The sequence below is a fragment of the Scyliorhinus torazame genome, chromosome 10, assembly GCF_047496885.1.
Source record: "Scyliorhinus torazame isolate Kashiwa2021f chromosome 10, sScyTor2.1, whole genome shotgun sequence".
NCBI classification, from domain to species: Eukaryota; Metazoa; Chordata; class Chondrichthyes; order Carcharhiniformes; family Scyliorhinidae; genus Scyliorhinus; species Scyliorhinus torazame.
In genome coordinates this window covers 164,153,765-164,181,305 of record NC_092716.1, presented here as the reverse complement: position 1 = coordinate 164,181,305, position 27,541 = coordinate 164,153,765, and the positions used below count along the sequence as shown (strand labels likewise).

Here is a 27,541-nt window from a genome sequence, read left to right as displayed (position 1 = left end):
ACTCAGTAGGTCAGGCAGGGGGCAGGATTTGCCACACAATCTGCCGTGTGCTTTATAATGGAGTTTCCTGGTGGATGCGCCATTGGTGGGACCAGAAGTTCTCGCTGGTGGTAACAGCTAGAAAGTTCTGGTCACCATCTTTGGAGAGAGAAACAGAGTTTCGGTGGCACAGTAGCCCAGTGGTTAGCACTGTTGCTTCACAGCGTCAGAATCCCAGCGAGAATTCCCACCTTGGGTCACTGCCTGTGCGGAGTCTGCACGTTCTCTCCGTGTCTGCGTGAGCTTCCTCTGGGTACTCCGGGTTCCTCCCACAAGTCCCCAATGATGTGCTGTTAGGTAATTTGGACATTCTGAATTTTCCCTCTGTGTACCCGAACAGGCGCCGGAATGTGGCGACTAGGGTCTTTTCACAGTAACTACATTGCAGTGTTAATGTACGCCTACTTGCGACAAGAAAGATCATTATTATTATTAAAATTTCAGGTACCTCATGAGAAGATTCATACCTTGCCATGTTTCTTGCCAAATCCAAAAAACTCAACTTCTCCAACACTGTAAATGGATTCCTTTTTAATGGGCTTTTTAACGTTCCGACCATTGTATTTTTTCTCTCTGATCAGTACCTCTCCTGCAGCCTCTGTTTGGTCCTCGTGAGGATGTAGATGCCGGCAAGTACTCTCCCCACTAAAAGATACAACGTACAATGTAGGTAATAAAAACAAAAAAGTCTGGAAATACTCAGCCGGTCTGGCAGCATCTGTGGAGAGAGAAACAGAGTTAACGTTTCGAGTCAGTAGGACATTCTTCAGAGCTGTTACTTTGTAGGTAAACTAAAGCTGCCAAATGTAGCTTTTGTACCAGGGGTGGTTTCCTTCATTTTATCATGAACTTTTAATTGGAAATATTGCTTTCATGAGGCGATGCTGAGGTCTATAGGGAGCTTATTTCACTGACCAGGTCTTAAGTGTGAGAGGTTTTAAAGAATGCTTTTATTTTTAATCCTGGAACCATGAATCCTTTTAGTTTTGGTCATTTGAGTGTCTGAAACACATGGAGGCCCATGTGTAAAAATATCCAAAGCAAAAGCTTCCCACCATTTGTTCAGCCAAGAACAGACTCTCCAGTTGGGTTTTGTCTTAAAGGTTTATCTGGAGCAACGTGGAAAGAATTCCAGTCCTCAATGACGACCTACCTTCCTAGGTTCCTAAACATTTACTGTGCCCTGGAGTCCAACAAAAATCCCTAGTTCAGGTGTCATTGGGCTGCTTTTGTTCTGGACCTAGAAGTTTGTTTTTGGCTCGATAAAAATCTGGACATCCATCTATGCTCAAAGCCATTTAGAATTGTGAAATATTGCAGATATGCTGACTCTCTGTTCATCCCGCACCTTTCCCAAAACACCTTTAATTTATTATGCTAATAGTGTTCTCTAAAACTAGTGGCAATGTTGTATTTATCCCATCTTGAGTGGAAGTATTAGTGTTGTTGGCGTAGTGAAGGACACTCCAGAGCTACATTCCATTCCTTCAGAGCTGTTCATTTGCTGCAATCTGCTGTGTAGTTTCATCCATAGTTTGGGCAAAGTCATGAAGTGAATTAAGGGGTGCCTACTTTACCCTGTGAACCATCAATTTCTGTGTTGACTTGTCACCAACCTTCTACTTTTCACATCCTCCACATCTGTTCTTTTCCAATCCACCATCAATGAAGGGTGGAATTTTCCACCAGCTGGATTTTCCCCTCCCACCAAAATCTTAAAGGGCTGGCCACATTTTCCAGCCCCAACCTCTCCATCTCTTCCTATCCTTGTTGTGATAGCCAAAGAGAAGCACACCAAGAGTTTGCATAAATCCATCTATTTTCACATTATTGACAGGAACTACTGCCACTGAAATCGTGGATTGTGGCTACTTTGCAGCTGTTTAGGAGAGTGGGAGGTTCTAGGTGTAAATACTGATTGGCAAAGGATAATCATTGGACCAAGTAGCTATTCAGTAATCATATCAAAGGTATGAGCAATGTGCTAGCCAGAGAGAGAGTGATTGGAAAAGTTTAGCTGCCTCTTAATTTTTCATGGTTCTAACAGAAACCTATTGTACAACAGAGTCTATCCTAAGATGCAGTCACTCAAATTCAATTCACTGTTATGAGATTAGTCAATTAAATAGCCCCAGCATTAGGCTGGATTTTAACAGGGTGCCGCAGTCTCTGCACCTGCCCCCACCCTCCCACACGACCCTGATTAAAAGGTCAGTGGGAAGCATGATCCTGACTGTCACCCCACAGCATTTTAAAGCTGTAGACAAATTCATTAATTTAAGATGAGACCTCTGCCCTTATCTTTAGAGGAAGTCCTGCCTTAGAGAGCTGCCTGCCAGTCACCATTGCTGCTAGAACTACAGAACTGCTGACCAATCAGTAAATCAAACCTGGTATTTACCGGCGGGACCAGGCGGCGTGGGCGGGCTCCGGGGTCCTGGGGGGGGGGGGGGGGGGCACGGGGGATCTGACCCCGGGGGGTGCCCCCACGGTGGCCACGGAACAGGAGAATTTCGCCCCTGTTCTCAAACTCCTATTATGAAATAAGTTTGTCTCATGTGTGTACGCTCACTTATGCACACAAGCCCTCCACACACATGTGCCCTCCTGAGTGCTTATACACACATGCATGCACGCATAATATGAAAACTAGCATCTATCAAAGCATCAACCAATCAACAGCAACAATAACCCAATGCCCTGCAGGATCTAAAAAGTGAATCTATATAAATAAGATGCAAAATAATTACCATAGGATTTGCATTGTGCTGCACAGTTCTGCAAATCAGACAGGTGTAGCACTGACAGAGGAAATAAATTTGCATCATTTTAGTTTGATTTCCATAATGTACTTTCCAGCACAGGTTTAGGTTACTAGATCCAGCGTTTTGAAAAAATTATTTCATTTAGAATCCATAGAATCCCTACAGTGCAGAAGGAGGCCATTCGGCCCATCAGGTCCGCACCAACCCTCTGAAAGAGCACCCTACCGAGGCCGACACGCCGCCCTATCCCCATAACCACATCTTTGGACGCTAAGGGCAATTTAGTATGGCCAGTCCAGCTAACCTGCACATCTTTGAACTTTGAGAGGAATCTGGAGCGCCAGGAGATCACATGGGAGAATATGCGAATTCCACAGTCACCCAAGGCTGGAATTGAACCCGGGTCCCTGGTGCTGTGAAGCAGCAGTGCTAACCACTGTGGAACCACGCTGCCCAAAACCTTTCCTACACAACCTACGCTATAGTTTTAAACACATAGAGTGATACTAAACTGAAATAAATTGTTACAATCAGATGAGGAGGGATAGAATGGTTTCCCTCTGTTCCCACTCCTTGGGCGAAATTCTCCGGAAACAGCGCGATGTCAGCCGACTGGCGCCCAAAACGGCGCAAATCAGTCGGGCATCGAGCCGCCCCAAAGGTGCGGAATGCTCCGCATCTTTGGGGGCCGAGCCCCAACCTTAAGGGGCTAGGCCCGCGCCAGCTGGCAGAAAAGGCCTTTGGTGCCCCGCCAGCTGGCGCGGAAATGACATCACCGGGCGGCGCATGCGCGGGAGCGTCAGCGGCCGCTGATGGCATTCCCGCGCTTGTGCAGTGGAGGGAGTCTCTTCTGCCTCCGCCATGGTGGAGACCGTGGCGAAGGCGGAAGGAAAAGAGTGCCCCCACAACACAGGCCCGCCTGCGGATCGGTGGGCCCCGATCGCGGGCCAGGCCACCGTGGGGGCACCCCCCCAGGGCCAGATCGCCCCGCGCCCCCCCCCCAGGACCCCGGAGCCCGCCCGCGCCGCCTTGTCCCGCCGGTAAGGTAGGTGGTTTAATCTACGCCGGCGGGACAGGCATTTTAGCGGCGGGATTTCGGCCCATCCGGGCCGGAGAATCGCGCGGGGGTGGCCCGCCAACCGGCGCGGCGCGATTCCCGCCCCCGCCGAATATCCGGTGCCTGAGACTTCGGCAAGCGGCGGGGGCGGGATTCACGCCAGCCCCCGGCGATTCTCCGACCCGGCAGGGGGTCGGAGAATCTCGCCCCTGGTTTGACTGTAACAAGGCTTTTGTCAAAAGGATATACTTGCCAATTCAATGAGTGAATTCTGTGATCATAAAATAACCAATCAGACATGTTTTCTTGAGTGTAAGAAAGCTGTTAGCTGCATTATAATTCACAGTTTACGCAAGAATAATATAATATACACACACACACGTGAGTTGGCTGATTTTGGTCCTCCTGGTTCCTTCGCAGGTATGATTTTAAAGTGTAGGATTTGGCAATCCTTCTGAAGAAACAGTACAAAGTTGGTTTCCTTCAAAAAGTCTCTGTCTGCAGCAGGGATAACCTTGGTGCTCACAGGGTTGGCCCGTTACATGGCTGTAATCAAGTTGGGATAACCCTCACGAGGAACATGGAGGATCGCTGATTGATCTCCTGTGGGCTTTGTAGAACAAGGGTGCCAGTGGTGAGCGGGCAGAGGCCCACCTAGCTGGGACTTGTTAGTGGACCCTTTAAATGTAGCTCCCAGATCGGACCAGCAGTTCCCAAAAGTCCTGGGTTGGGAAGTTTGTTTTGTGCACCATGGTGGTGGCTTTATTTTCAGTTTACAGGATTCTGAGCAACCTTTACAAAATTCCCCGACGACAACTCCAGTAAGAAACAAAGCAAAAAGAAAACCCTGGAAATGCCCTTGTTTGGAAAACTCAATGCCTTAAGATGCAGACGTGGAGGACTAGCCCAGTATGCCGAACACATGCACTACTTCTTCCATGCCAACTGCATAGAAAGGGATCCTTTTGACAGTAGATGGGACCCTGATATTATAAAGAGTTTAACTTATCCTGTAGCCCCTGCCAAACGTACAACGGGCTTGTGAATCCAGTAAAGAAGCATTATAACCCAAAGCCATCTATAATTCCCCAGCATTACCAATTCAACATGGCTGGGAGGACCCCTGGGAAACCCGTGACAGAAATCCTGGCTAGATTAAGGAAGCTGGCCAAATACTCCCGAGTTTGGCCCATCCCTGGCCGAGATACTACAAGACCAGCTCGTGTGTGGGATCAATAATGTCACTATACAAAAGCAGCACCTCAAATTAGCACTATCCTTGGAGAAAGCTGAATAAGGGGCCCAAGAACTCCAAGGGATGATAGACGGAGTGTTCTCGGGCTAGGTGGGGGGAGAACCCTCAGACCGAAGTCAGCATTCTGTGCGAGCGCTCCCACATACCTCACCCATCACCAACTCAACATTCAGCCAGGACATTATGGCAACTCAAAAGATGGCCGGATAACCCTAGAAAATACCAGGGAAACTGGAAAGGAAACAAAAGTTGATGAAAAAAGGGGAAAAAACAAGAGTCAACTACTCAGGAATTTAAAGAGCTTTCATGAGTATTTAAAAGGAAGAGAGTAGCTAGTATAAGTGTTACTCATAGAGAGGCAGAGATAAAAATTGTCATGGGGAATGAGGAACTTGCAGATTAAAAAAAAAAAAAATTTAGTGTACCCAATTCTTTTTTTCCCAATTACGAGGCAATTTTAGTGTGGCCAATACACCTACCCTGCACATCTTTGGGTTGTTGGGGTGAGACTCAGGCAGACACAGGGAGAATGTGCAAATCCACATGGACAGTTACCTGGGGCCGGGATCGAACCGGGTCCTCGGCACTGTGACGCAGCAGCGCTAATCAGGGCGCCACCGTGAGCCCCAGGAACTTGCAAAGATGTGGAATAAATATATTGGGTGGGATTTAGCGGGCCCGTTAGCGACAGGCACAAATCATGTAATGGCCGCTAAGTATCGCAAGACCAAAAACCGGATTTGCGCCAGCGAGATTTCAGAAGGTGATCTTCCCAAGCCAGCCCTGATGATGCAATCAGGTTCACGCCCAAGAAGGGCACAAATCTGATTTGTAACAATTTGAATCCATTATAATGTACTTCGTGAGGATAACGTCGTATCTGCAGACCTCACTGAGCCTTCCCACCCACCAGGCGTGACGTCACTGCGGCGAACTACTACTGCTTCAGGGCAGCACGGTAGCATAGTGGTTAGCACTGTGGCTTCACAGCTCCAGGGTCCCAGGTTCGATTCCCTGCTGGGTCACTGTGGAGTCTTCACGTTCTCCCCGTGTCTGCGTGGGTTTCTTCCGGGCACTCCGGTTTCCTCCCACAGTCCAAAGTCATGCAAGTTAGGTGGATTGGCCATGCTAAATTGCCCTTAGTGTCCAACAAGGTTAGATGGGGTTATTGGGTTACGGAGATAGGGTGGAAGTGAAGGCTTAAGTGGGTCGGTGCAGACTCGATGGGCCAAATTGCCTCCTTGTGCACTGTATGTTCTATGCTTTTTAAAATCGGGAACTAGGTGCCATGGCCACTAAGAGGAAGCAAGGAGGTGAGCACCGTTGTCTCCACCTAGCCCTAGCGAGTCGAAGGCGACAAAGCCTGCTGTCCAGCTCCAGGGAGGAGGGCGTGGGGGGGAATGTTGGGTGCAGTGGTCAATGTGGTAGATTCAAGATGGAGTCTGCAGGCCTTGGAGGTTCAACCAAAACGTGGAGCTTTGTTAATACTACAGGCTGCCATGTTAGACACCCTGTTTGCCCGTGCGAATGGCCGATGATGGCATTGTTCTGTTAAAGTGTCCCTGTCAGCTACAAGGCTGCTTGTGAGGAAACACTAAAAACATTATGAATACACATTTCCTCTCTCTTTAAATCAATGGTCCCTGACGCAATTAACAGTATAACATGAATGATGAATTAGCAACATGAACAATCAACAACAGTCAATACATCAGATGTTCCGGATGACTCGAAGGTCTATGTCCATAACCTCAGAAATAACTGGATCTCTTCTGGTATGCTTCTTCACCTGTCCTGTAGTTCCAAGATTGTTATCGACCTGCTCAAAGTAGAAAATATTTCCACACAGACTGCTGGTCGACAAACTATTTGGTAAGGGTAGTAGAAAGAGTCCATCTGCATTCCCATAAAGGTTTGATGAACGATACTTGATCATGAATGAGTGTGCTGACAAGAGCAATGTCCACCTCTGCATCCTGCTCGCTGTCAGTGATGGAATCCAAAATGAGTTATTATTTGACGATGATTTGTCAGTAAAATGAATTTCCTCCTTTAGCAACTTGAGGAAGCCTGCGCTAGTGGATCAAGGTCTTATTGAACTATGTACATGATGCACAATCAATTGCACAAAGACTAAGGTTGGGTACAACTGTGGGTTTATTGCAGTCAGATGCGTGGCCTCCTGCTGCAGCTGGCGAAATGGCAGCGGAATACAGGACATGCATATTTATACTCCTCCTACTGGGCGGGGCCGGCCGGCAGCGGCTACCGGCGAACCTGTAGTACAGGTCCTACCTTACATCCCCTAATACAGGTGTACAGTGGTTCACCACATTCACCCCCTGTTAAAATTGAGTCCTGCGGGGGTGGTGTGGAACTATATACAGTGTTGAACATTATTTACAGTGTCGTAGAAACAACATGGAGAGAGAGGAAAAATAAAATTGTCCATTTTGAAGGTCCAGTTAAAGGTTCAATCTGTCTGGAGCCTTGACGTTCCGTTGGGAGCGCGTAACGGTGGCGGTGACGGCGGTGATGGCCTGCTGTTAGATGACTCCGGGAGCGTGCCAAAATCGTTGTCGTCCTCTTGCGTGGGCAGGGGAAGGAGGGATGGGCCTGGTGGGGACAATGGTGGAAGTGCCGGGGAAGGGTGGGATGGCACTGGGGCGGGGGAGTGTGTTCGGTTGGAGCCTGACGGCGCAAGGTCCCTGAGGGAGACAGTATCTTGGCGGCCGTTGGGGTACGCAACGTAGGCATACTGGGGGTTGGCGTGGAGCAAGAGTACCGTATCCACCAACGGGTCCGCATTGTCGAGTTGGACATGCCTATGGAGCAGGACCGGTCCTGGAGCTGCGAGCCAAGTCGGGAGCGACACCCCGGTGTGGACTTCCTGGGGAAGGTAAAAAGACGTTCATGGGGTGTGTTATTCGTAGCGGTGCACAGTAGTGACTGGATGGAGTGCAGTACATTAGGGAGGACCTCCTGCCAGCAAGAGGCTGGAAGGTTCCTGGACCGTAGGGCCAGCTGGACGGTCCTCCAAACCGCCCCGTTCTCCCTTTCTACCTGCCCGTTTCACCGGGGGTTGTAGCTGGCCGTTCTGCTGGAGGCTATAACCCTGCTGAGCAGGAACTGACGCAGCTCATCACTCATGAATGAGGATCCCCTGTCACTGTGGATGTAGGCGGGGAAACCGAACAGAGCGAAGATTGTGTTGAGGGACTTGATGACGGTGGCGGACGTCATATCCGGGCATGGGATGGCGAAGGGGAACCTGGAGTACTCATCGACCACACTGAGAATATATGTGTTACGGTCGGTGGAGGGAAAGGGCCCTTTGAAATCCACACTGAGACTTTCAAAGGGGCGGAAGGCCTTCACCAGGCGCGCACAGTCCGGCCGGTAGAAGTGCGACTTGCATTCCGCACAGACCTGGCAGTCCCTGGTGACTGTCCGTACCTCCTCGACGGAGTAGGGCAGGTTGCGAGCCTTGATGAGATGGTACAGTCATGTGACCCCCGGGTGACAAAGGCTGTCGTGTAGGGCCCGGAGTTGGTCGACTTGTGCGCTGGCACATGTACCTCAGGAGAGGGCGTCTGGGGGCTCGTTGAGCATGCCGGGGCGTTCCAAAATCTCGTAGTTATAGGTGGAGAGCTCGATCCTCCACCTCAAGATTTTATCATTTTTGATCTTGCCCCGCTGCGTGTTGTTGAACATGAAGGCTACCGATCGTTGGTCAGTGACGAGAGTGAGTCTCCTGCCGGCCAGGTAATGCCTCCAATGCCGCACAGCTTCAACGATAGCCTGGGCCTCTTTTTCGGCGGATGAGTGCCGAATTTCAGAGGCATGAAGGGTGTGGGAAAAGAATGCCACGGGTCTGCCTGCCTGATTGAGGGTGGCGGCAACGGCGACATCTGATGCGTCGCTTTCTACTTGAAAGGGCAGTGTCTCGTCTACAGCGTGCATCGCTGCCTTGGCTATATCAGCTCTGATACGGGCGAAGGCCTGTTGTGCCTCGGCCGTGAGGGGGAACTGGGTGGACTGTATGAGTGGGCGGGCCCTGTCCGCATAGTTTGGGACCCACTGAGCGTAGTACGAAAAGAACCCCAGGCAGCATTTGAGGGCCTTGGGGCAGTGGGGGAGGGGAGGCACCATGAGGGGGCGCATGCGGTCGGGATCGGGCCCAGAACTCCATTCTGGACCACATAGCCGAGGATGGCTAAGCGGGTCGTGCTGAACACACACTTCTCTTTGTTATAAGTAAGACTGAGAAGAGTGGCGGTGCGGAGGAATTTAGCGAGGTTGGCATCGTGGTCCTGCTGACCATGGCCGCAGATGGTGATATTTTCTAGGTATGGGAACGTGGCCCGCAAACCGTACCGGTCGACCATTCGGTCCATCTCCCTTGGGAAAATCGAGACCCCATTAGTGACGCCAAAGGGAACCCTAGGAAAATGGTAGCGACGACTGTCCGCCTCGAAGGCAGTGTATGGGCGGTCGGATTTACGGATGGGGAGCTGGTGGTAGGCAAATTTGAGGTCTATCGTTGAGAAGACCCGGTACTGCGCAATCTGATTGACCATATCAGATATGCATGGGAGGGGGTACGCGTCGAGCTGTGTGTACCGATTGATGGTCTGGCTGTAGTCCACGACCATTCGGTGTTTCTCCCCAGTTTTAACGACTACCACTTGGGCTCTCCAGGGGCTGTTGCTGGCCTCAATGACACCCTCCCGAAGCAGCCGCTGGACCTTGGACCTGATGAAGGTCTTGTCCTGGGTGCTGTACCGTCTGCTCCTGGTGGCGACGAGCTTGCAATCTGAAGTAAGATTGGCAAAGAGGGAGGGGGGGTCGACCTTTAGGGTCGTGAGGCCACACACAGTGACGGGTGGAAGGGGCCCGCCGACTTTGAGGGTGAGGCAATGGGGATTGCACTGAAAATCTAGGCCTAGCAATAGTGCAGCACAGAGGTTAGGAAGGACGTAGAGGCGAAAGCCGCTGAACTCTACGCCCTGGACTGTGAGAGTGACTGTGCAGAACCCTCGGATCGGGACAGAGTGGGACCCGGAGGCCAGGGAGATCCGTTGGTTGGCAGGGTGGACCTTACCATATCCGGGTGGATGAAGCTTTCGGTGCTCCTGGAGTCCAGCAGGCAAGAGGTCACGTGACCGTTGATTTTCACCGTTGTCGAAGCGGTGGCCAGGTTGTGTGGACGAGACTGGTCCAGCGTCATCGAGGCGAGCTGCGGGTGATCGTCACTGGCTTCAGACAAGAGCGTTGAGGGACTCGTGGAAGGTCGTGGAAGGTCGTTGGCGTTCATGCCCCGTGAGGAAGGTGTTCATGCCCCGTGAGGAAGGTGTTCATGCCCCGTGAGGAAGGTGTTCATGCCCCGTGAGGAAGGCAAGATGGCGGCGGCTGGAGATCCTGCGGGGAACAAAATGGCGGCGCCCATGGGCCGTACGTTGGTGGATCAGGACAAGATGGCGGCACTCATGGGCCGCACGTGGACTGAGGGGGAGAAGTTGGCGGCGCCCACTGGCCGCACGTGGTCCGTGGGGGTGAAGAGAGCGGCGCCCATTTTGCGTTTGGCAGGGGGCGATAGCGGCGACTGCGCGGGTCTGGCACACTGCGGCGAAGTGGCCCTTTTTGCCGCAAGCCTTGCAAATGGCGGCACGGGCCGGGCAGCGTTGGCGAGGGTGCTTCTGCTGACCCCCGGGGTGCACGGTTTTGCATGTGGCGCAGGCGTATTGGCTAGGCAGGGCCCCAGCTGGGGCGGTCGTTTGCAGGGTCGAGGAGGGATAGGAGAGGTGGGCCGCGTGGCTGGAGGGGTAAGCCTGACCATTACGGGAGGTGACCGTCATGGATAGTGCTAATTATTTTGTCTCCGCTAGGTCGAGTGTGGCCCCTTCCAGCAATCGTTGTCGGATGAGGTCCGACCCAATCCCCGTTACGAAGGCATCGCGCATGAGGAGATTAGAATGTTCGGCGGCCGTAACAGCCTGACAGTCACAATCCCGGACGAGTGGGATTAGGGCCCGCCAGAAGTCCTCGATGGACTCACCAGGGAGTTGAGAGCGAGTGGCGAGTACGAGCGTGGCGAAGAGTGTGTTAGCTTTCTGCGCGTAGTTCTCTTTGAGGAGTGCCATGGCTTCCGCGTAAGTCAGGTCGTCCTGGATCAGCGGGAACACGCTTGAGCTCAACCTGGAATACAGGACCTGTATCTTCTGAGCCTCCGTCGGTGGGGTGGTCGCTGAGTTAATATAGGCCTCGAAGCAAGATAGCCAGTGATTAAAGTCTTTTATGGCGTCGGTCGTTTGCGGATCCAGCTGCAGGCGATCGGGCTTAATTCGGATATCCATCCTGTAGAAAATCTGACTGCAATAAATTGATGCACGATCAATTGCACAAAGACTAAGGTTGGGTACAACTGTGGCTTTATTGCAGTCAGATGCGTGGCCTCCTGCTGCAGCTGGCAAAATGGCAGCTGAATACAGGACACGCATATTTATACTCCTCCGATTGGGCGGAGCCAGCCGGCAGGGGCTACCGGCGAACCTGTAGTACAGGTCCTACCTTACATCCCCTAATACAGGTGTACAGTGATTCACCACAGTACTATACTCGGCCCACGGCAGTAACTCTCTCCCAATCCAGTCCTTGTTGGGAAAACCAACAACTGTGGGCCCAGCTTTTATGTGTAATCTTTAACGAGCTCCAGCTAGGTAGCCTCTGCCCTCTACCTGGGAAGCTCGTACACCAAGGGGAGATGGACAATTGCTTCCCTGTGGTCCTCATTGATGTGTTGGGTGTTCTGGATCACATACAGGTCACCAACACTTGAAGTGGTGCAACACTATTTTATTTAAACATACTTGAACTGTGGGTAAATACGATACCAGCCTTAACTAAAGACCTTTGCCTTGTCCTAACCAGTTGATGCACTCAGCACATGGTGAATGTCTGTGTTGCCGGTTGTGAGCTCTGTGCTCCTAGCTAGCTGCTACTCGAATGAGCGGGAACTCTGATGTCGCCTGTCTTTATAGTGCGTGTGCTCTCACTGGTGATTGGCTGCGGTGTTGTGTATGTTGATTGATCCCACTGTGTGTCCATCAGCGTGTGTCTGCACCATGATATACTGGTGTATATTATGACACTCATGGGGGCCATGGAACCCCTCCCCCCCAGCGTCCGAAAGTTCCTCTTCAGCCACCAACGGTGGGGGCCTTCTCTGCCGCTTTACCCAAGGCTGTGCTTCAGCTTACAGCAGCTCTGGGGCGGGCGGTGTCTATCAGCCTTTTCCAGGTCGACCTCCGAAGCGTTATCGCAATGTCGTCCATACGCCGGATCCTTCCATGTCAATTTTCGAGCCCGAGTCATCCTCCTCCTGCTGGACCAGATGCTGGGATATGGACTTGGCTATGGGGCGGTTCCTGGCACGGAGGGACAGCAATGCTGCTGATTGGGTATCATACAGCACGGGCTCCTGCTTCTTGAGGTGCTCCAAATGCTTCTGCTGAACTCACCCCTGTATCCTAACTTTGTAGGACACCAGTCCTGTTCTCTCCAGCATGACACCTGGGAGCCAAAGCGCCCCATTTCCAAAGTTGCGGGTATAGACTGCAACTGAGTGAAACTGTCGCCCTGGTATTCTGCGGTCGTGGTGTAACTCCTGCGCCTCCTGCTGTACCTCTACTTTACTGCCGAGGTTCGGAAACGTGAGGCTCAACCAGTTTCTAAGCCTTCGGCCCATCAGCAGCTCTGTAGGGTTGATTCCCGTCATCAGGTGTAGCATTGTGCGGTAGTTAAAAAAGAACCATGCCAGGTGCGTGTCCATGGAGCCCGTAGTTTGTTTTTTTATGCCCCTTTTGAAAGTCTGGACCGCCCTTTCCACCAGGCCATTGGATGAGGGGTGTCAGATGCCATTCCGTTTTGTAAACGTGGCAATCTCATTACTTGTGGTGGGCATCCCTCATCCGTTACCAGGACCTCAGGGATTCCATGGGTGCTAAATAAGTACCAGAGATTTTCTACCATGGCCCTGGACATCTTTGAGACCATCTTGTACACGTCAAGCCACTTTGAATGGGCATCTATGATGATGAGGAACATGGACCCCATGAAAGGCCCTGTGAAGTCCATTTGCAGTCGCATGGGCATCCGAGCCATTCCCATGGATGAAAGGATGCTGCTGATGAGAGCTTCTACTGCTGCTGGTACGCCGGGCAGCTGTGTATGACTTCCTCAATGTCCCCATCGACACAGGGCCACTAGACATAACTACAGGCCAACATCTTCAACTTAGAAGGTGCCCGGGTGCCACTGTGTAGGTCCATCAGCAGGGACTCCTGACCCTGGGATTAATAAGCAAGCTCCCCACAATATGACACTTTCCTCCACGGTGAGCTCTGAAAGCTTCTGGAAAAAAAGCTTTAGGGCTATAGGAAGGGTCCCCTGCATTCCCCGCGCAAAAGCATGTGGAGAGTTTCACCAGTCTCGGAACCCACTGCGTCCATGCACGCACCTGAGTAGCCGTCACTGGCAAGGTATCCATGAAATTAAGAGTTGAAACTACTCCGTCCATCACTGGTGGAGATCCCAGGGCAATGGTAGAGGTCAGAGGGTCAGCATGGGCAATCTGCATACCTGTGGTATTGAAACAAGTATTCATCCCAGGCGAGCAGAAGTACCCAATGCTGAATTCTAGTTGATAGGATGGTTGGGAGTCCCTTATCCTCCCTAAAAAGACTGAGCAGGGGCTTGTAGTCAGTTATAACAGAGAAGTACCTCCCATAAATACATAGGTGGAATTTCTTGACTCCATATATCACCGCCAAGCCCTCCTTTTTGATTTGAGCTTATCATTGCTCAGATATCACCAGGGCCCTCAAGGCAAAAGCAATGGGACATTCTGTACCGTTGTCCCATCTGTGGGCAAACATGCCCCAATGCCATAGGAGGAGGCATCGCATTTTAGGATTAGTGGCTGAGCTGGATTATAGCGATTGAGGAGCTATGTGGGTGACAGATGCTCTTTTACATTGGTGAATGTTTTGGCCGTGAGGCACCCCAGACTCACTTCCTGTCCTTCTTCAACAGTATGTGAAATGGAGATATTGGTGGCCAGGTTGGCAATGAACGTTCCAGGCCTAGGAACGACGGAGTTCAGTGGCGTTCTTCGGGGTTGGGGCCCCTTTTATGGCCCGAACTTTATCTTCCGCTGCGTGAAAACCATCCCTATCCACACTGTTTTCTCAGTAAGTTACCGCTCTAGCGTGGAACACACACTTGTTCCTCTTTAGCTGGGCGCCCACTTGGGAAAACTGCTCGTCTTCTTCTTGCAGGTTGTCCATATGCTCTTTTTCTGTAGTGCCCGTGATGAGCATGTTATCTAGCTAGATGGCCACTTTCAGCAGACTCTGACGGATATTTTTCAATACACGTAGGAAAATTGCGGGGGCTAATGAGACCCTAAACAGGAGATGAGTGTATTGAAATAATGCCGTATGGGTGTGTATGGTCACAAAATTTCTGGACGCTGGCTCCACCTGTAAATAGGCGTGGCTCATGTTAAGTTTTGTAAAAGAACACAGTCCAGCTAGTCTACTCTACGCATCAGGTACCAGTCCAGGTAGGAAACTCTGCTTACTGTGAGCTTATAAACCTCGCAGAATATTGGGCTTAATTACTGGCACCACGGGTGCGGCCCACTCCACAAATTGTACAGTGCATAAAAGTCCCAGATCCTTCAGATGCTGAAGCTCCATGTCAACCCTGGCAAGCAATGCACATGGGACAGGCCTCGCCTTGAACAACGGGTCCATATGGATACGGGCCTGACACTTCAGGGTATTTGCTCAGTTCTTGGTAAAAATTCCTGGTGCCTATCAGAAAAACCTGTTGCCAGTTGAAATGGAGGACTCGCAACCAGTCATGCCCTAGAAAATTGGGCCCCCATCCCCGTACCAAAACCAAGGAAAGACCGACTGTTGTCCGTGTGTTACCAGAGTTACGGTGGTCCCCATGATGCTCAATGGCTTGCCGGTATAGATCGCCAACTTTGTCTTGGTGTTGCATAATGTCAGTGGCAAGATCCCTGCGCAAAGTCGTCAAAATGTCTGACGGTCCGCATTGAGGACAGCAGCTCCAGTGTTCGTTTCCATCACCACAGGGTGATCATTCACATTTAACGTGACCTGGATCGGCGCTACATTCAGGGCCATGATGCAGTTCAGCTGCATCAAACAATTCTCCTCATCCGGGGGACCATGTGCAAGCCCTGGCTCATGATGATGACAGCAGCTGTTTTGGATGGCATTCCCTGTGGCGAATTTGGTGGCACTGGCCATCACATGCCCTCCGACGATCATATTTGGCAATGTGATCGGTTCTCCCTTTGTCTTAGGGCGAGGTATCGCGTAGGTCTGCAGAGGCTCCTGAGTGCTTGGTGCGGCTGAGAAATTGCTTCTGGGGTTGTCCTTTGGGGGGGAGATTTGGCCTGACTAACATTGCCCCATGATGCAATGGGACTTAAACAAATGTCGAGCCAAACTATGGAGGCCATAGTCCATGAATCCCTGCAGTTTTTGTACTCCTCTCTCTGCCCTTTTGAAGTCTAAGATGGGCTCCTCCGACAGCTTCCTCTGAGTGGCTGTGTTGTTTATCCCACAAACCAGCCTTTCACTCAACATTTCAGTGAGGGACATCCCGAACTCGCAATGTTCTGCCAGATGCTTAAGGCAGGTCAAGAAGTCAGTGACCGATTCACCTGGAGACTATTTCACCACAGTAAATCTATACCGCTGCATGATAACGGAAGTTTTAGGGTCATAATGTTCAGGTACAACGCAGCCAGTTCAACAAAAGATCAGGCGTGGGATTCTCCCTTCTGGGGACTAAGTCCCCACGGGCGCCGGAAAACGGGTGAGATTCACTCTGGACTTTTTCCTCGAAGGTCCGGGCTGATTCTTCGTTTTCCAGGGGGCCAGCACAGCCCCGGCATGCGCCCCGCAGGCTGGCTGACAGCGGGGCCCTGCTAGCCAGATCACGCGGCCACGCATGCGCATGGCAGCCGGAAGAGGGTCTGCGCATGCGCGTGGCGGCCCACCTCGGCATGGTCACCGCCGACATGGCGGAGCCACACAGCGGGCCCACGCGGAGGAAGGTAGGTCCCTCCCAGATCGCAATGGCCCGCCGATCAGTGGCCCCCGATCGCAGGCCTGGCCACAGCTGAGTCCCCCCCAGAGTCAGATATCCCCCGCCCCCCACCAGGAGCGCCGCCATCGCCATGGGTCCCAGCTCCCACTGGGTGGTACCACATGTAAACCACGCCGGCGGAAGCTCAGCCGGTCAAACGTGGAGAATCGCTGCGGAGGCCTGTTCCAACAGCCCCCGACTGGTGCCGCGCGCGCGTATTTCCGGCATGAGCGGCTCTTCTCCGCCTCTGCGCTGGGCGCGGAGGGTCGGAGAATCCCACCCTTAGAGTCCGGTACGGCCAAATAAGTGAAACCTTTTTAAATTTCAAATGTCAGGACGCTGCAAGCAGTCAGGAGGATGACTTTCTGATGGTCTTCCCCCAAAACTCCATTAGCCTGGAAGAAGTGCCTCTTGCATTCAGCATACTGACTCCAGTCTTTCAGGCCTGCATCGAAGGCTTCCAGCTTACCAACAGTGAGTGGCATCTTGAACTTTTTATGTCCACATGTTCCAGGATAGTAATCGTTCAGGGCAGATGGGTGGTGAGTTTGGAATTTCCTTGTCCTTGTTGCCAGTTTAGCAATTTGAGAAAGCCAGCAAAGTGGAACAAGGTTTTATTGAACTATGTACAATACTCTTCCCACGGCAGTAACTCTCTCCCAATCCAGTCCTTGTTGGGACAACCAACAACTTCAGGCCCTACTTGGGACGGCTTTTATGTGCAGTCTTTAACGAGCTCCAGCTGGGTGGCCTTTGTTCTCTACCTTGGAAGCTCATACACCATGGGTCCACGAGGAGATCGACAATGGTTTCTCTGTGGTCCTCATGGAGGTTATGGCACCTCCCATACAGGGATTGGTAAAACAGATTTATTCCAAAAATGATTCCTAGGGCTTCTTTCTCTATCTGCGCATAATTGCTTTTGGCTTGATCCAAGCCCTTGACATGAAGGCACTCAACTTCTTTTCATCTGAGGGAATTATGTTGGAAATCATCACCCCAACTCCATCGGGTGGTGATGCGCCACATGCCAGTTGCAGGGTAAATTGGGATTAAAATGTGTCTGGACTTCTGACTTTAGTAGCACCTCTTTGGCTTGCACGAATGCTCCCGCATGTTCATCCACCCACGTCCACTTGTTATGGGCCTGGGTTTAGAGAACCCCAAAGTGTATCATGGAGTTCATCTGACCCACAACTTTTAATTGATTGTGGTATGGGGAGCACACGGCCCACTCCACAGGTGTGATACAGCAGAAATGGAAAAGTATTTTTTAAAGCTAAACAATGTTTATTCTATGAACTCAAGTTAACCTTTTTAAAACATACAGTGAACATCTTAGCAACCATTAATTCAAATACAACCCCCAAAGAATACAACACTAAGTAATGCTTAATAACTTCCCAAACAACATCCAGAAGACAGAAGAAACACCTTTTAACAGAAGCACATTAGGTTTACATTCACTACTGAGAACATTTATAATTTTGAATTCACCAAATGATCAAGAGATTGTATTTTAATGGCAGAGAGAACAGCAGTACACCTGCTTGGTCTGGCTTCAGCTCCAACACTGAAAACAAAACTAAAACACACCCTGCAGCCTGCTCAAAAACGAAAGTAAAAAGCTGACAGACAGCCCAGCTCCACCCACTCTCTGACATCACTGATAATACCCATTTCTTAAAGGTACATTTCTTAAACACCCATTTCTTAAAGGTACTCTCACATGACACCTCCCCCCAAGAGAAAAAAATAAACCATCAACTTCAAGATGGTTTCATTTTTCACCTTTTCACCATTCCTTAAGAAATGCACACAGTAAATAGACTTTTTCGTTTCACAAAACAACACACGCAAACAGGTATAATAATATAGTCTATTTCCTTTGCGTTCTTCTTCCTCCAACTAAAATCCATCTCGATTGACAGTCTCTTTGAATAAGAAGGTCTCTGCACGATCCGTCCTTTGCTCTACGCCGCGGCAGTTATCTTTAAAGTCAGATACTTTAGTTCAATCTGATCACAGAGTCCCTTGCAATTCTCCAACACAGGAGCATTGGTTATCACAGCTTTCAGGTAGTCAAACGCCTGTTGAAAGTCCGCTGTCCATTGAAATTTTTGACGTTTCTTCAGCAAGTCCATCAGTGGAGCAATCATGTTACAACATTTTTTCACAAATGTTCGATCAAATCCACTCATGCCAAGAAATCGCATTATTTCTCTTTGTCTTGAGGGTATCGGAAACTCCTCAATAACTGTTGGTTTCACATCCCGTGTGACCATTCGACCTTGTCCAATTGTATGGCCAAGGAAAGTGACTTGGGCTTTTCCAAATTCATTTTTGGCTAGGTTTATCACCAAACTCGCCTCCTGAAGTCGATCAAATACCGCCATCAGATGTTTTAAATGTTCTTTCCATGTCTGGCTGAGAATTACCAGATCGTCGATGTATACCGCACAATTGGGTAATCCTGAAACAACGTTGTTAGTTAACCGTTGAAATGTGGCTGGGGTGTTTTTCATGCCAAATGGCATAACTTTGAATTGGTACATACCATCTGGAGTCACAAAAGCTGAAATCTCCTTCGCCCTTTCGGATAAAGGTACCTGCCAGTAACCTTTAAGTAAATCCAGTTTGGAATTAAAAGCTGATTGCCCCACTTTCTCCATGCAATCCTCCAAATGTGGGATAGGATAAGAGTCCGTTCTTGTAACTGCATTAACCTTTCTATAGTCCACACACAACCATTGGATACCATCTAGTTTAGGTACCATCACTATGGGTGAGCTCCATTGGCTGCAACCCACTTCAATTATGCCATTTGGAAGCATACTCTCAATCTCTTTGTTAACCTGTGCCAATTTTAAAGGGTTAAGTCTATATGGATGTTGTTTGATTGGAACAGCATTTCCCACATCTACTCCATGTACAGCCATTTTAGTACTCCCCAATTTATCTCTCCAATCTTGCCCACGTGATATAAATAACTCTTTCAGGTCAGTTTGTTTTTCCTCTGGAAGGTAACTCAACAATTTATCCCAATCTTTAAGAACACCCTCGTTTTCCAATTTAATTTGAGGTATGTCAAATTCACAGTCATCTGGATTTGGTTTGACGCACAGTTAGAATCAATAAAACCGCCTCCTTTTTCTCTCCTTCCCTTTCAAAGTACCTTTTAAGCATATTCACATGACACACTCGGTGAGTCTTCTTTCTATCTGTTTTTAACCACATAATTCACCTCAATTAATTTCCTTTCAATCTGATAAGGTCCACAAAACCTAGCTTTTAAAAGTTCACCTACCACTGGTAACAACACTAAAAATGTATCTTCACTGGCTACGAACTTTGGATTTCTTGTCCGCTACCCGTTTCATCACATTTTGTGCAACTTTTAAATGTTGTCTAGCCAATTCACCTGCTCTATTTAATTGTTCCCTAAAATTTGACTCGTATTCCAATAATGTAATTTCCGATTTCTCACTCACCAATTTTTCCTGAATCAATTTAAGTGGTACTCTTACCTCATGACTAAAAATTAGTTCAAAAGGACTAAATTTGGTTGATTCATTTGGTGCATCCCTAATTGCAAACAGTACGAATGGAATTCCTTTATCCCAATCCTCTGCATAATCCTGACAATAAGCCCTCAACATTGTCTTTAATGTCTGATGCCACCTTTCTAACGCTCCCTGCGATTCTGGATGGTACGCAGTTGATTTAAATTGTTTTATTCCTAAGCTATCCATAACTTCTTTGAATAACTTTGAAGTAAAATTCGATCCTTGATCCGATTGAATTTCTGTGAGTAATCCATATCTAGTAAAGAATTTAAGTAACTCCTCCACAATCCTTTTAGCTGTAATATTATGTACTGGAATGGCCTCTGGAAACCTAGTAGACGCATCCATTATAATCAAAAGATATTGATTCCCACTTTTTGTTTTCGGAAGCGGTCCTACACAATCGATTAGGATCCTTGTAAAAGGTTCCTCAAATGCTGGAATGGGTATTAAGGGCGCTGTTTTTTTCACTGCTTGAGGTTTCCCTATCACTTGACATGTGTGACATGATTGACAAAATTTAACTACATCTTTATGGAGCCCAGGCCAATAAAAATGTTTCTGGATTTTAGCTTGAGTTTTCCTTATTCCCAAATGACCTCCCACTGTTACCTCATGTGCAACTCACAACACCTCCTTTCTATACCCTACTGGCAATGCTATTTGCTGAACTTCTGCCCACTTTCCATCCGCCTGCATATGTAAAGGTCTCCATTTTCTCATCAACCCATCACTTATACGGAAATAACATTCTGGTATACACTCAGATTCCTCTTCTGTGTATGCTTTCTGATACATCCGTTTTATTTCTATATCTTTCTGTTGTAACTCCGCCAATTTTCCTAAACTAAAAATATCCGCCTCATCCTCCACCTGTTCTTGTTCTTTTTCAACCATCTGATCAAAAATCGTTTCTGATAATTGCACTTCAACTTCACTCTTTGATTTCTCCTCTTATCTTAACCTGTGACTTTGCGACCTTGTTACTACACAATCCAGAAAAATCCCAGGATATTCTTCCTTCAACACTTCAGTTGTCTGATTTTCCACTGGCTTATCAACCACAATAGGCATCACTCTCACCTGCAATCCAGCTATATCATTACCCAAGATAAACTGTATTCCTGGACAGGATAGTTTCTCTATTACTCCTACTACCACTTCACCACTCTTCACTGGACTTTCCAATCGTACCTTATATAATTGAACACTACTCCTCTCACCCTTAATTCCACATATTACCACCTTTTCTGGCAACATTCTTCCCAAACTACATAACTCCTCATCTCTTACCATTAAAGATTGACTAGCTCCCGTATCTCTTAAAATTGTGACTTCTTTACCTGCTCCTCCTGACACACGAGTAAACTTTACCCACACAAGTAAATTCTTTAAAGAGATCTGGCACCTTCTTATCAATCACCTCTTGATCAAGCTGTACAATCTTATGCACCTCCTTCGCTTCACTTGGGCTTTCCTTTATCACTTTAACAAACCCTACTGTCTTATCCTGTTTTACCACATCAGCGTTCCCAGTGCTTTTCTTCAACCACCAATGCTGTGACTTTACATGGCCTAGTTTATTACAGTGAAAACATTTGAAATTTTTCATGTCTCTTCCACCCTCCTGGATTTCTTTTTTAGTCTGAGGTACACTCTCCTTATTTTCTCCCATCAGATCACCATTACCTTTACCACTTGAGTATTTCTCATGTCCCCAGTTTCTATCCCTCACAGGCTGAAACTGATGTCGGAAACCAAGCTTTGAGTTATGAACTAATTCATAATCATCTGCCATTTCTGCTGCTAACCTCACAGTTTTAACCCTCTGTTCTTCCACATGAGTTCTCACTACATCAGGAATTGAATTTTTAAACTCCTCCAAAAGTGTAATTTCTCGGAGAGCTTCATACGTTTCAAAGCCCTTATCCACCTATCAAAATTACACTGTTTGAGCCTTTCAAACTCCATGTATGTTTGACTAAATTCTTTCCTTAAATTTCTAAACCTTTGTCTGTAGGCTTCAGGCACCAGTTCACATGCACCTAAGACGGATTTTTTCATCTCCTCATACGTCCCAGATACCTCCTCCGGTAGTGATGCAAACACTTCACTAGCTCTACCTACCAGCTTTGTTTGAATCAGTAATACCCACATGTCCTGTGGCCATTTCATTTGTTTAGCCACCTTCTCAAATGAAATGAAAAATACTTTTACCTCCTTCTCGTCAAACCTTGGCAATGCTTGGACTTATTTAAATAGATTCCCACCAAGCCTTCGACTTTGATGCTCTTTCTCACTGCCCTCATCACTATCATCCAACTGTACGTTTCCCTTTACGTCTGCCAATTTTAACTGACTGCCATGTTTCATGGCCATTTTCTGAAGTTCAAACTCTCTCTCTTTATCTTTTTCCCTGATCTGTATCTCCCTTTCTCTTTCTTTTTGTTCTGCTAGGGCTATTCTTTCTTTTCTCCTTTCTTCTCTCTCCTTTTCTTTTTCCTCTCTCTCATTCTTTTTCCTCTCTATCTCTTTCTCTCTCTCTTTCACTTTCCTCTCTCTCTCTTACGTATTCAAGCTGCTTTAACTCTTTCTCATGTTCCATTTGTTTAAGTTGTAAATGAACTTTTGCCATTTCCAATGAGTCAAACTGTATCTCAGGCAACTTTAAATGCTTAGCCCCTCATCTTTTCGCATTTTGTCAGGTAATGTTAACTGCTATGTTTTTGCCAAAGCTAACAGCCTGCTTTTAGTCTCTGTCCATAAGGTACTGCGTGTGACCCGTCTCCACCCCAAAAAATTTCAGAGCCTCTGAAATAGCTATTGTCCACAACACACTCTGCACTTAAATTAGAATACCACACCTGAAAAGCAACCACAATATGCTCACCCCTCACTGTCTTTAAATTCACTAAGCCAATCCAATCGATAGATTTTTATCCCCCTCGAGCCCCCAATTTGTTATGGGCCAGGGTTATGAGAACCCCAAGTGTATCATGGAGTTCACCTGACTCACAACTTTTAATAGATTGTTGTATGGGGAGCACACGGCCCACTCTACAGATGTGGCACAGCAGAAATGGGAAAGTATTTTTTAAAGCTAAACAATGTTTATTCTATGAACTCAAGTTAACCTTTTTAAAACATACAGTGAACATCTTAGCAACCATTAATTCAAATACAACCCCCAAAGAACACAACACTAAGTAATGCTTAATAACTTCCCAAACAACATCCAGACAAACGAAACACCTTTCAACAGAAGCACATTAGGTTTACATTCACTCCTGAGAACATTTATAATTCTGAATTCACCAAATGATAAAAAGATGGTCTTTTGATGGCAGAGAGAACAGCAGTACACCTGCTTGGTCTGGCTTCAGCTCCAACGCTGAAAACAAAACTAAAACACACCCTGCAGCCTGCTCAAAAGCGAAAGTCAAAAGCTGACAGCCCAGCTCCACCCACTCTGACATCACTGATAATACCCATTTCTTAAAAGGTACATTTCTTAAAAACACCCATTTCTTAAAGGTACTCTCACATGACACACTTTTCATTTTGACACAATAGATTGTGCAAAGGTTTTAGAACGGTCACCAGATTAGGGACAAACCAATCGTAGTAATTTAGTAAATCTAATAAAGATCAAAGTTGGTTGACATTTGAGGTGCTTCGGTAATTGCTTTGACTTTCAAAAGTGGGTTATGCAGTCACTTGGCATCGATATGCAGATATTCAAATGAGATGTCATCCAAATACTGGACTCCATCAAATTCTCTTAAGATTTGGTCTGTATTTTGTTGGAACAACACTGGTGCTGAAGTGGTGTCAGATGATAATCTTTGTATTAAAATAACCCTTTGTGTGTCAGAATTATCAATAACTGTTGTGAATCCTGATCCACATTCATTTGAAGAAATGCTTGACTGGGGTTGATTTTACTGTGGGATCCATGTGACAGTCCAGGGGTTGATGTGCAGAGGAGACCGGGAGCAGCACTTGCCCTTGCTGATTGGAGTAGGTAATTCATCTTTTTCCAACATGCATGCCCGTCCTCTTGGTCAGGCTGCTGGCACTGACCAGTGCTGCCACTGTCTCGCAGGCAGATTCGTCACCTTGCTGGAGCGCCTCCTGCCAGTCCAAGGGTATATTGTAGCGCACCTCTCCTCCATGTCATCCAGAAAGCCAGCTGAGGACCCACTCTTTAAATCTAGGAGCTGGTTTCCTAGTGGCCATCTTCCTGGCTTGAATGAGAGCAAGTGGTGTGGGGCCATTTAAATGCAGGACCCCTTCATTAAAGTGGTCAGATAACCTCCCGGATGGGCAAATCAGATGCTTCGTGCCTCAGGCATGGCATTTTTCAGGTGGGGGAGAAAATCTCTGTCTGGATTGCACCGCCTGGGCCAGCAGGTATTGCACCAATTTTCTTGCCGAAAATGACACTGCCATTTCTTGGGAAAATGTTACCCAACATGTCTGTCTTCACTATAGAAGGCACAAATTACAGACTAGAAATAGAGGTTAATCAAGGGGCTACTAAGAGTGAGGTTGTTCATATCAACAATGGGATTAAATTCCCAAAAATTCCTGGGATTTGATTTCCTAATCCTAGAGTTCTATAAGATGTTGCTGGAGAGATGATGGTTGTGTTGATTCTGATTTTCCAAAATTTTCTGGGTTCGAGAATAGTCCCAACTTTTGAAGATTAGCAAATGTAACACCAGTATTCAAGAAAGGAGGGAGGGAGAGAAAAAAAATGGAACGACAGACCATTTAACCTAACTTCCGTAATTGGAGAAGTGCTCAATCCTATATTAAGGAAGTTTTAACAATTAACTGAGAAAATCATAGTCTGGTCAGGCAAAGTCAACGTAGTTTCATGAAAGGGAAATTGTGTTTGACAAATTTTAGATATTTGATATAACTAGTAGAGTAAATAAAGGAGAACCAGAAGATGTACTCTCCTTGGAATTCCAAAAGACATTCAATAAGTGGCACAGAAAAGGTAATGCTGTAAAGGGCTTTCAATTCACTGACATGCCAGCTAAAGACAGGAGAAATGCGCTTGGGTACCTTTGACTGCATTTACTCCTCCAGGAATCTTGTGGCTATAGTGTGTCATAGAATCCGTGGGCAGCACGGCAGCATTGTGGATAGCACAATTGCTTCACAGCTCCAGGGTCCCAGGTTTGATTCCGGCTTGGGTCACTGTCTGTGCGGAGTCTGCACATCCTCCCCGTGTGAGCGTGGGTTTCCTCCGGGTGCTCTGGTTTCCTCCCACAGTCCAAAGATGTGCAGGTTAGGTGGATTGGCCTTGATAAATTTGACCTTAGTGTCCAAAATTGTCCTTAGTGTTGGGTGGGGTTGCTGGGTTATGGGGATAGGGTGGAGGTGTTGACCTTGGGTAGGGTGCTCGTTCCAAGAGCCGGTGCAGACTCGATGGGCCGAATGGTCTTCTTCTGCACTGTAAATTCTATGATAATCCCTACAGTGCAGAAGGAGGCCAATCAGCCCATCGAGTCTGCACTGACCCTCCAATAGAGAATCCGACCTAAGCCCATGCCCCCGCCCTAGCCCCATAATCCCACCTAACATTTTGGACATTAAGGGCAATTTAGCATGGCCAATCCACCTAACCTGCATATCTTTGAATTGTGGGAGGAAACCGGAGCACTCGGAAGAAACCAATACAAACATGGTTTGAATCTGCAAACTCCACACAGTCACCCAAGGTCGGAATCAAACCCAGGACCCCGGTGCCGGGCAGAACTCCTGCCCATTGTGCACCGTGCTGTCCATCATGGGGACGTCTTCCACATCTTGCGGCTTCGATTACATCCTCATGTGGAAGCTGACCCTCATCTTTCTCCCTCTTCAGATTCCTGCCCTTCATCATCTGAGGAGCTCTCAACCTCCTCCACCTCTCCCTCTGGTAAAGGATCCCCCCTTTGAGCGCCAGGTAGTTCAGGGTGCAATGGACCACAATGATGCGGGACACTCTCTGATGAGAGTACTGCAGAGCCCTACCTGTGCGGTTCAAACATCAGAAATTCAACTTCAGGTTATCAGTGGTCTGCTCGACCACAGTGTGTGGCATTGTCTCTTGTTCATCTCCAAAAAGGAACTGCGTCTTTGGTGGACATTCTTGGTGCATCCCCAACATTCGCAGCAGAGGTGGAAGCAACCTACTGACTGCTACGTCCTGTTGTCTTGGATGACTTTGGCAGACGTCCTCTAGAGGGCTGAGACCTGGAGGGCGGAGACCTTGAGTGCCCTGGCCTTCTTTGCATCTCTAAGGCAGGTACACTCTCTTCGGCCTGTGCAGCTGGAGGTTATGGACTCACAGGCAGAATCGACTGAACACTCTCAGAATCACCATGGCCCCCGGGGTCTTAAGCTGCTGGTCCTCCACATATGGGTGCCTGAGGGTCCCTGCCCAACTCCCTGAAGAGAAGGGGTTGCTGGAGGGAAGTCGAGGTGGCCAGCCCTCTTCTCTTCTAGCCAGCGATGGATCCCACAGTGTCCATAGTGATGGAATGAAGATCCAAGTGCAAATCCGACAGACCCTGTTGGTCCCAAGTCACGAATGTGGCCCCCACCCTTCCCATGGTGACCTTGAGGCATTCGCATGTAAGAGCCACAACATCAGACAGAACATAGACGGACTCCTCCATCCTTTGCCCCAGTCTGTTGACTGTCTCTTGCAAAACAGACTGTGGCTGCCGTCTTTACATCTCCAGCATGTTTGCGACAGCAGTTTACAGAGGCTCATCATCTGACTGGGACTCAGCAGGTGCCTGGTCTCTAGCAGTTGCCAGAGACTTGGTCTGTCACTGCCTCTGACTGCTTTGGAGACATGTCCGTGAGGTTTTCCCCAGAACATGACCCCGATCTAATCTAGATCTATGACCCACCGGGGCTGTATGTCCGGTGGTAGTGGAGTGTGCAGGTAAATGTAGTGATGGGCCTTCTTCAAATGACTCCTCAGTTTCCTCTCCTGAGGTCACCTGGGGATGAAGCTTATGTTGGCTTGGGTGTCTGTCTGGGACTGTTAGGGTCTGTAAAAGAGTGACGGTACAATTAAGTCTTGAACAGACTGAATACAACATTGCATGTTACTCACAGTGTATGTCAGAATACGATCAACTTATGAAGAGCTCATCCATAATGGGAGAGACTGATCGCATCTTCAACACAGTAGCAATCTCGGCTCTTGCCTGCCAACTCGGTAGCATCCTCCTCAAACTTGGAGAGATCCTGGGTGTCCACTCACCCTTCTCCAGACAGGGACCTCTCCTTTTTGTTATGGACAAGCTTGGCATGCATGAAGACAAAGGAATGGATGTGATGAGAAGAGATGAAGGATAGTTGGGAAGCGTGCATGCCTGCTGTGTGCGCTGAGCCCTGTGCAGTATGGGCCAAGGATGGACTTTGTGCAGTATGGCAGGTGAGGTGCTGGTGAACAGGCTTTTAATGTTGATATCTCCACTGCTGATATTTTGTGAGATCCCGGAGCTAAGTGATCCTCTGAGTGCTTGATGCCATTATGAGAGTGTGCGATTGGAGTGAGCTGAAGGGTGACACCCTGGCTTTGTGGAAGAGATGATTCACTCTCTTCTTGTGCTCAGCTGGTGTCTGTGGAGCTGACACCCCTCCCAGGCCTGTG

The 27,541-nt window shown here is 48.3% G+C and overlaps 1 protein-coding gene across 1 annotated transcript in view; it reads right to left on the bottom strand.

The window, feature by feature from the left end:
- The window catches only part of trpm5 (transient receptor potential cation channel, subfamily M, member 5), a 183,793-nt gene that overhangs the window by 123,821 nt on the left and 32,431 nt on the right, over nucleotides 1–27,541 (bottom strand). Inside the window, exon 3 of the mRNA XM_072518897.1 lies at nucleotides 507–684. Within this exon, the coding sequence (XP_072374998.1) occupies nucleotides 507–684 (178 nt within the window). The remainder of the gene's footprint in view (nucleotides 1–506; nucleotides 685–27,541) is intronic.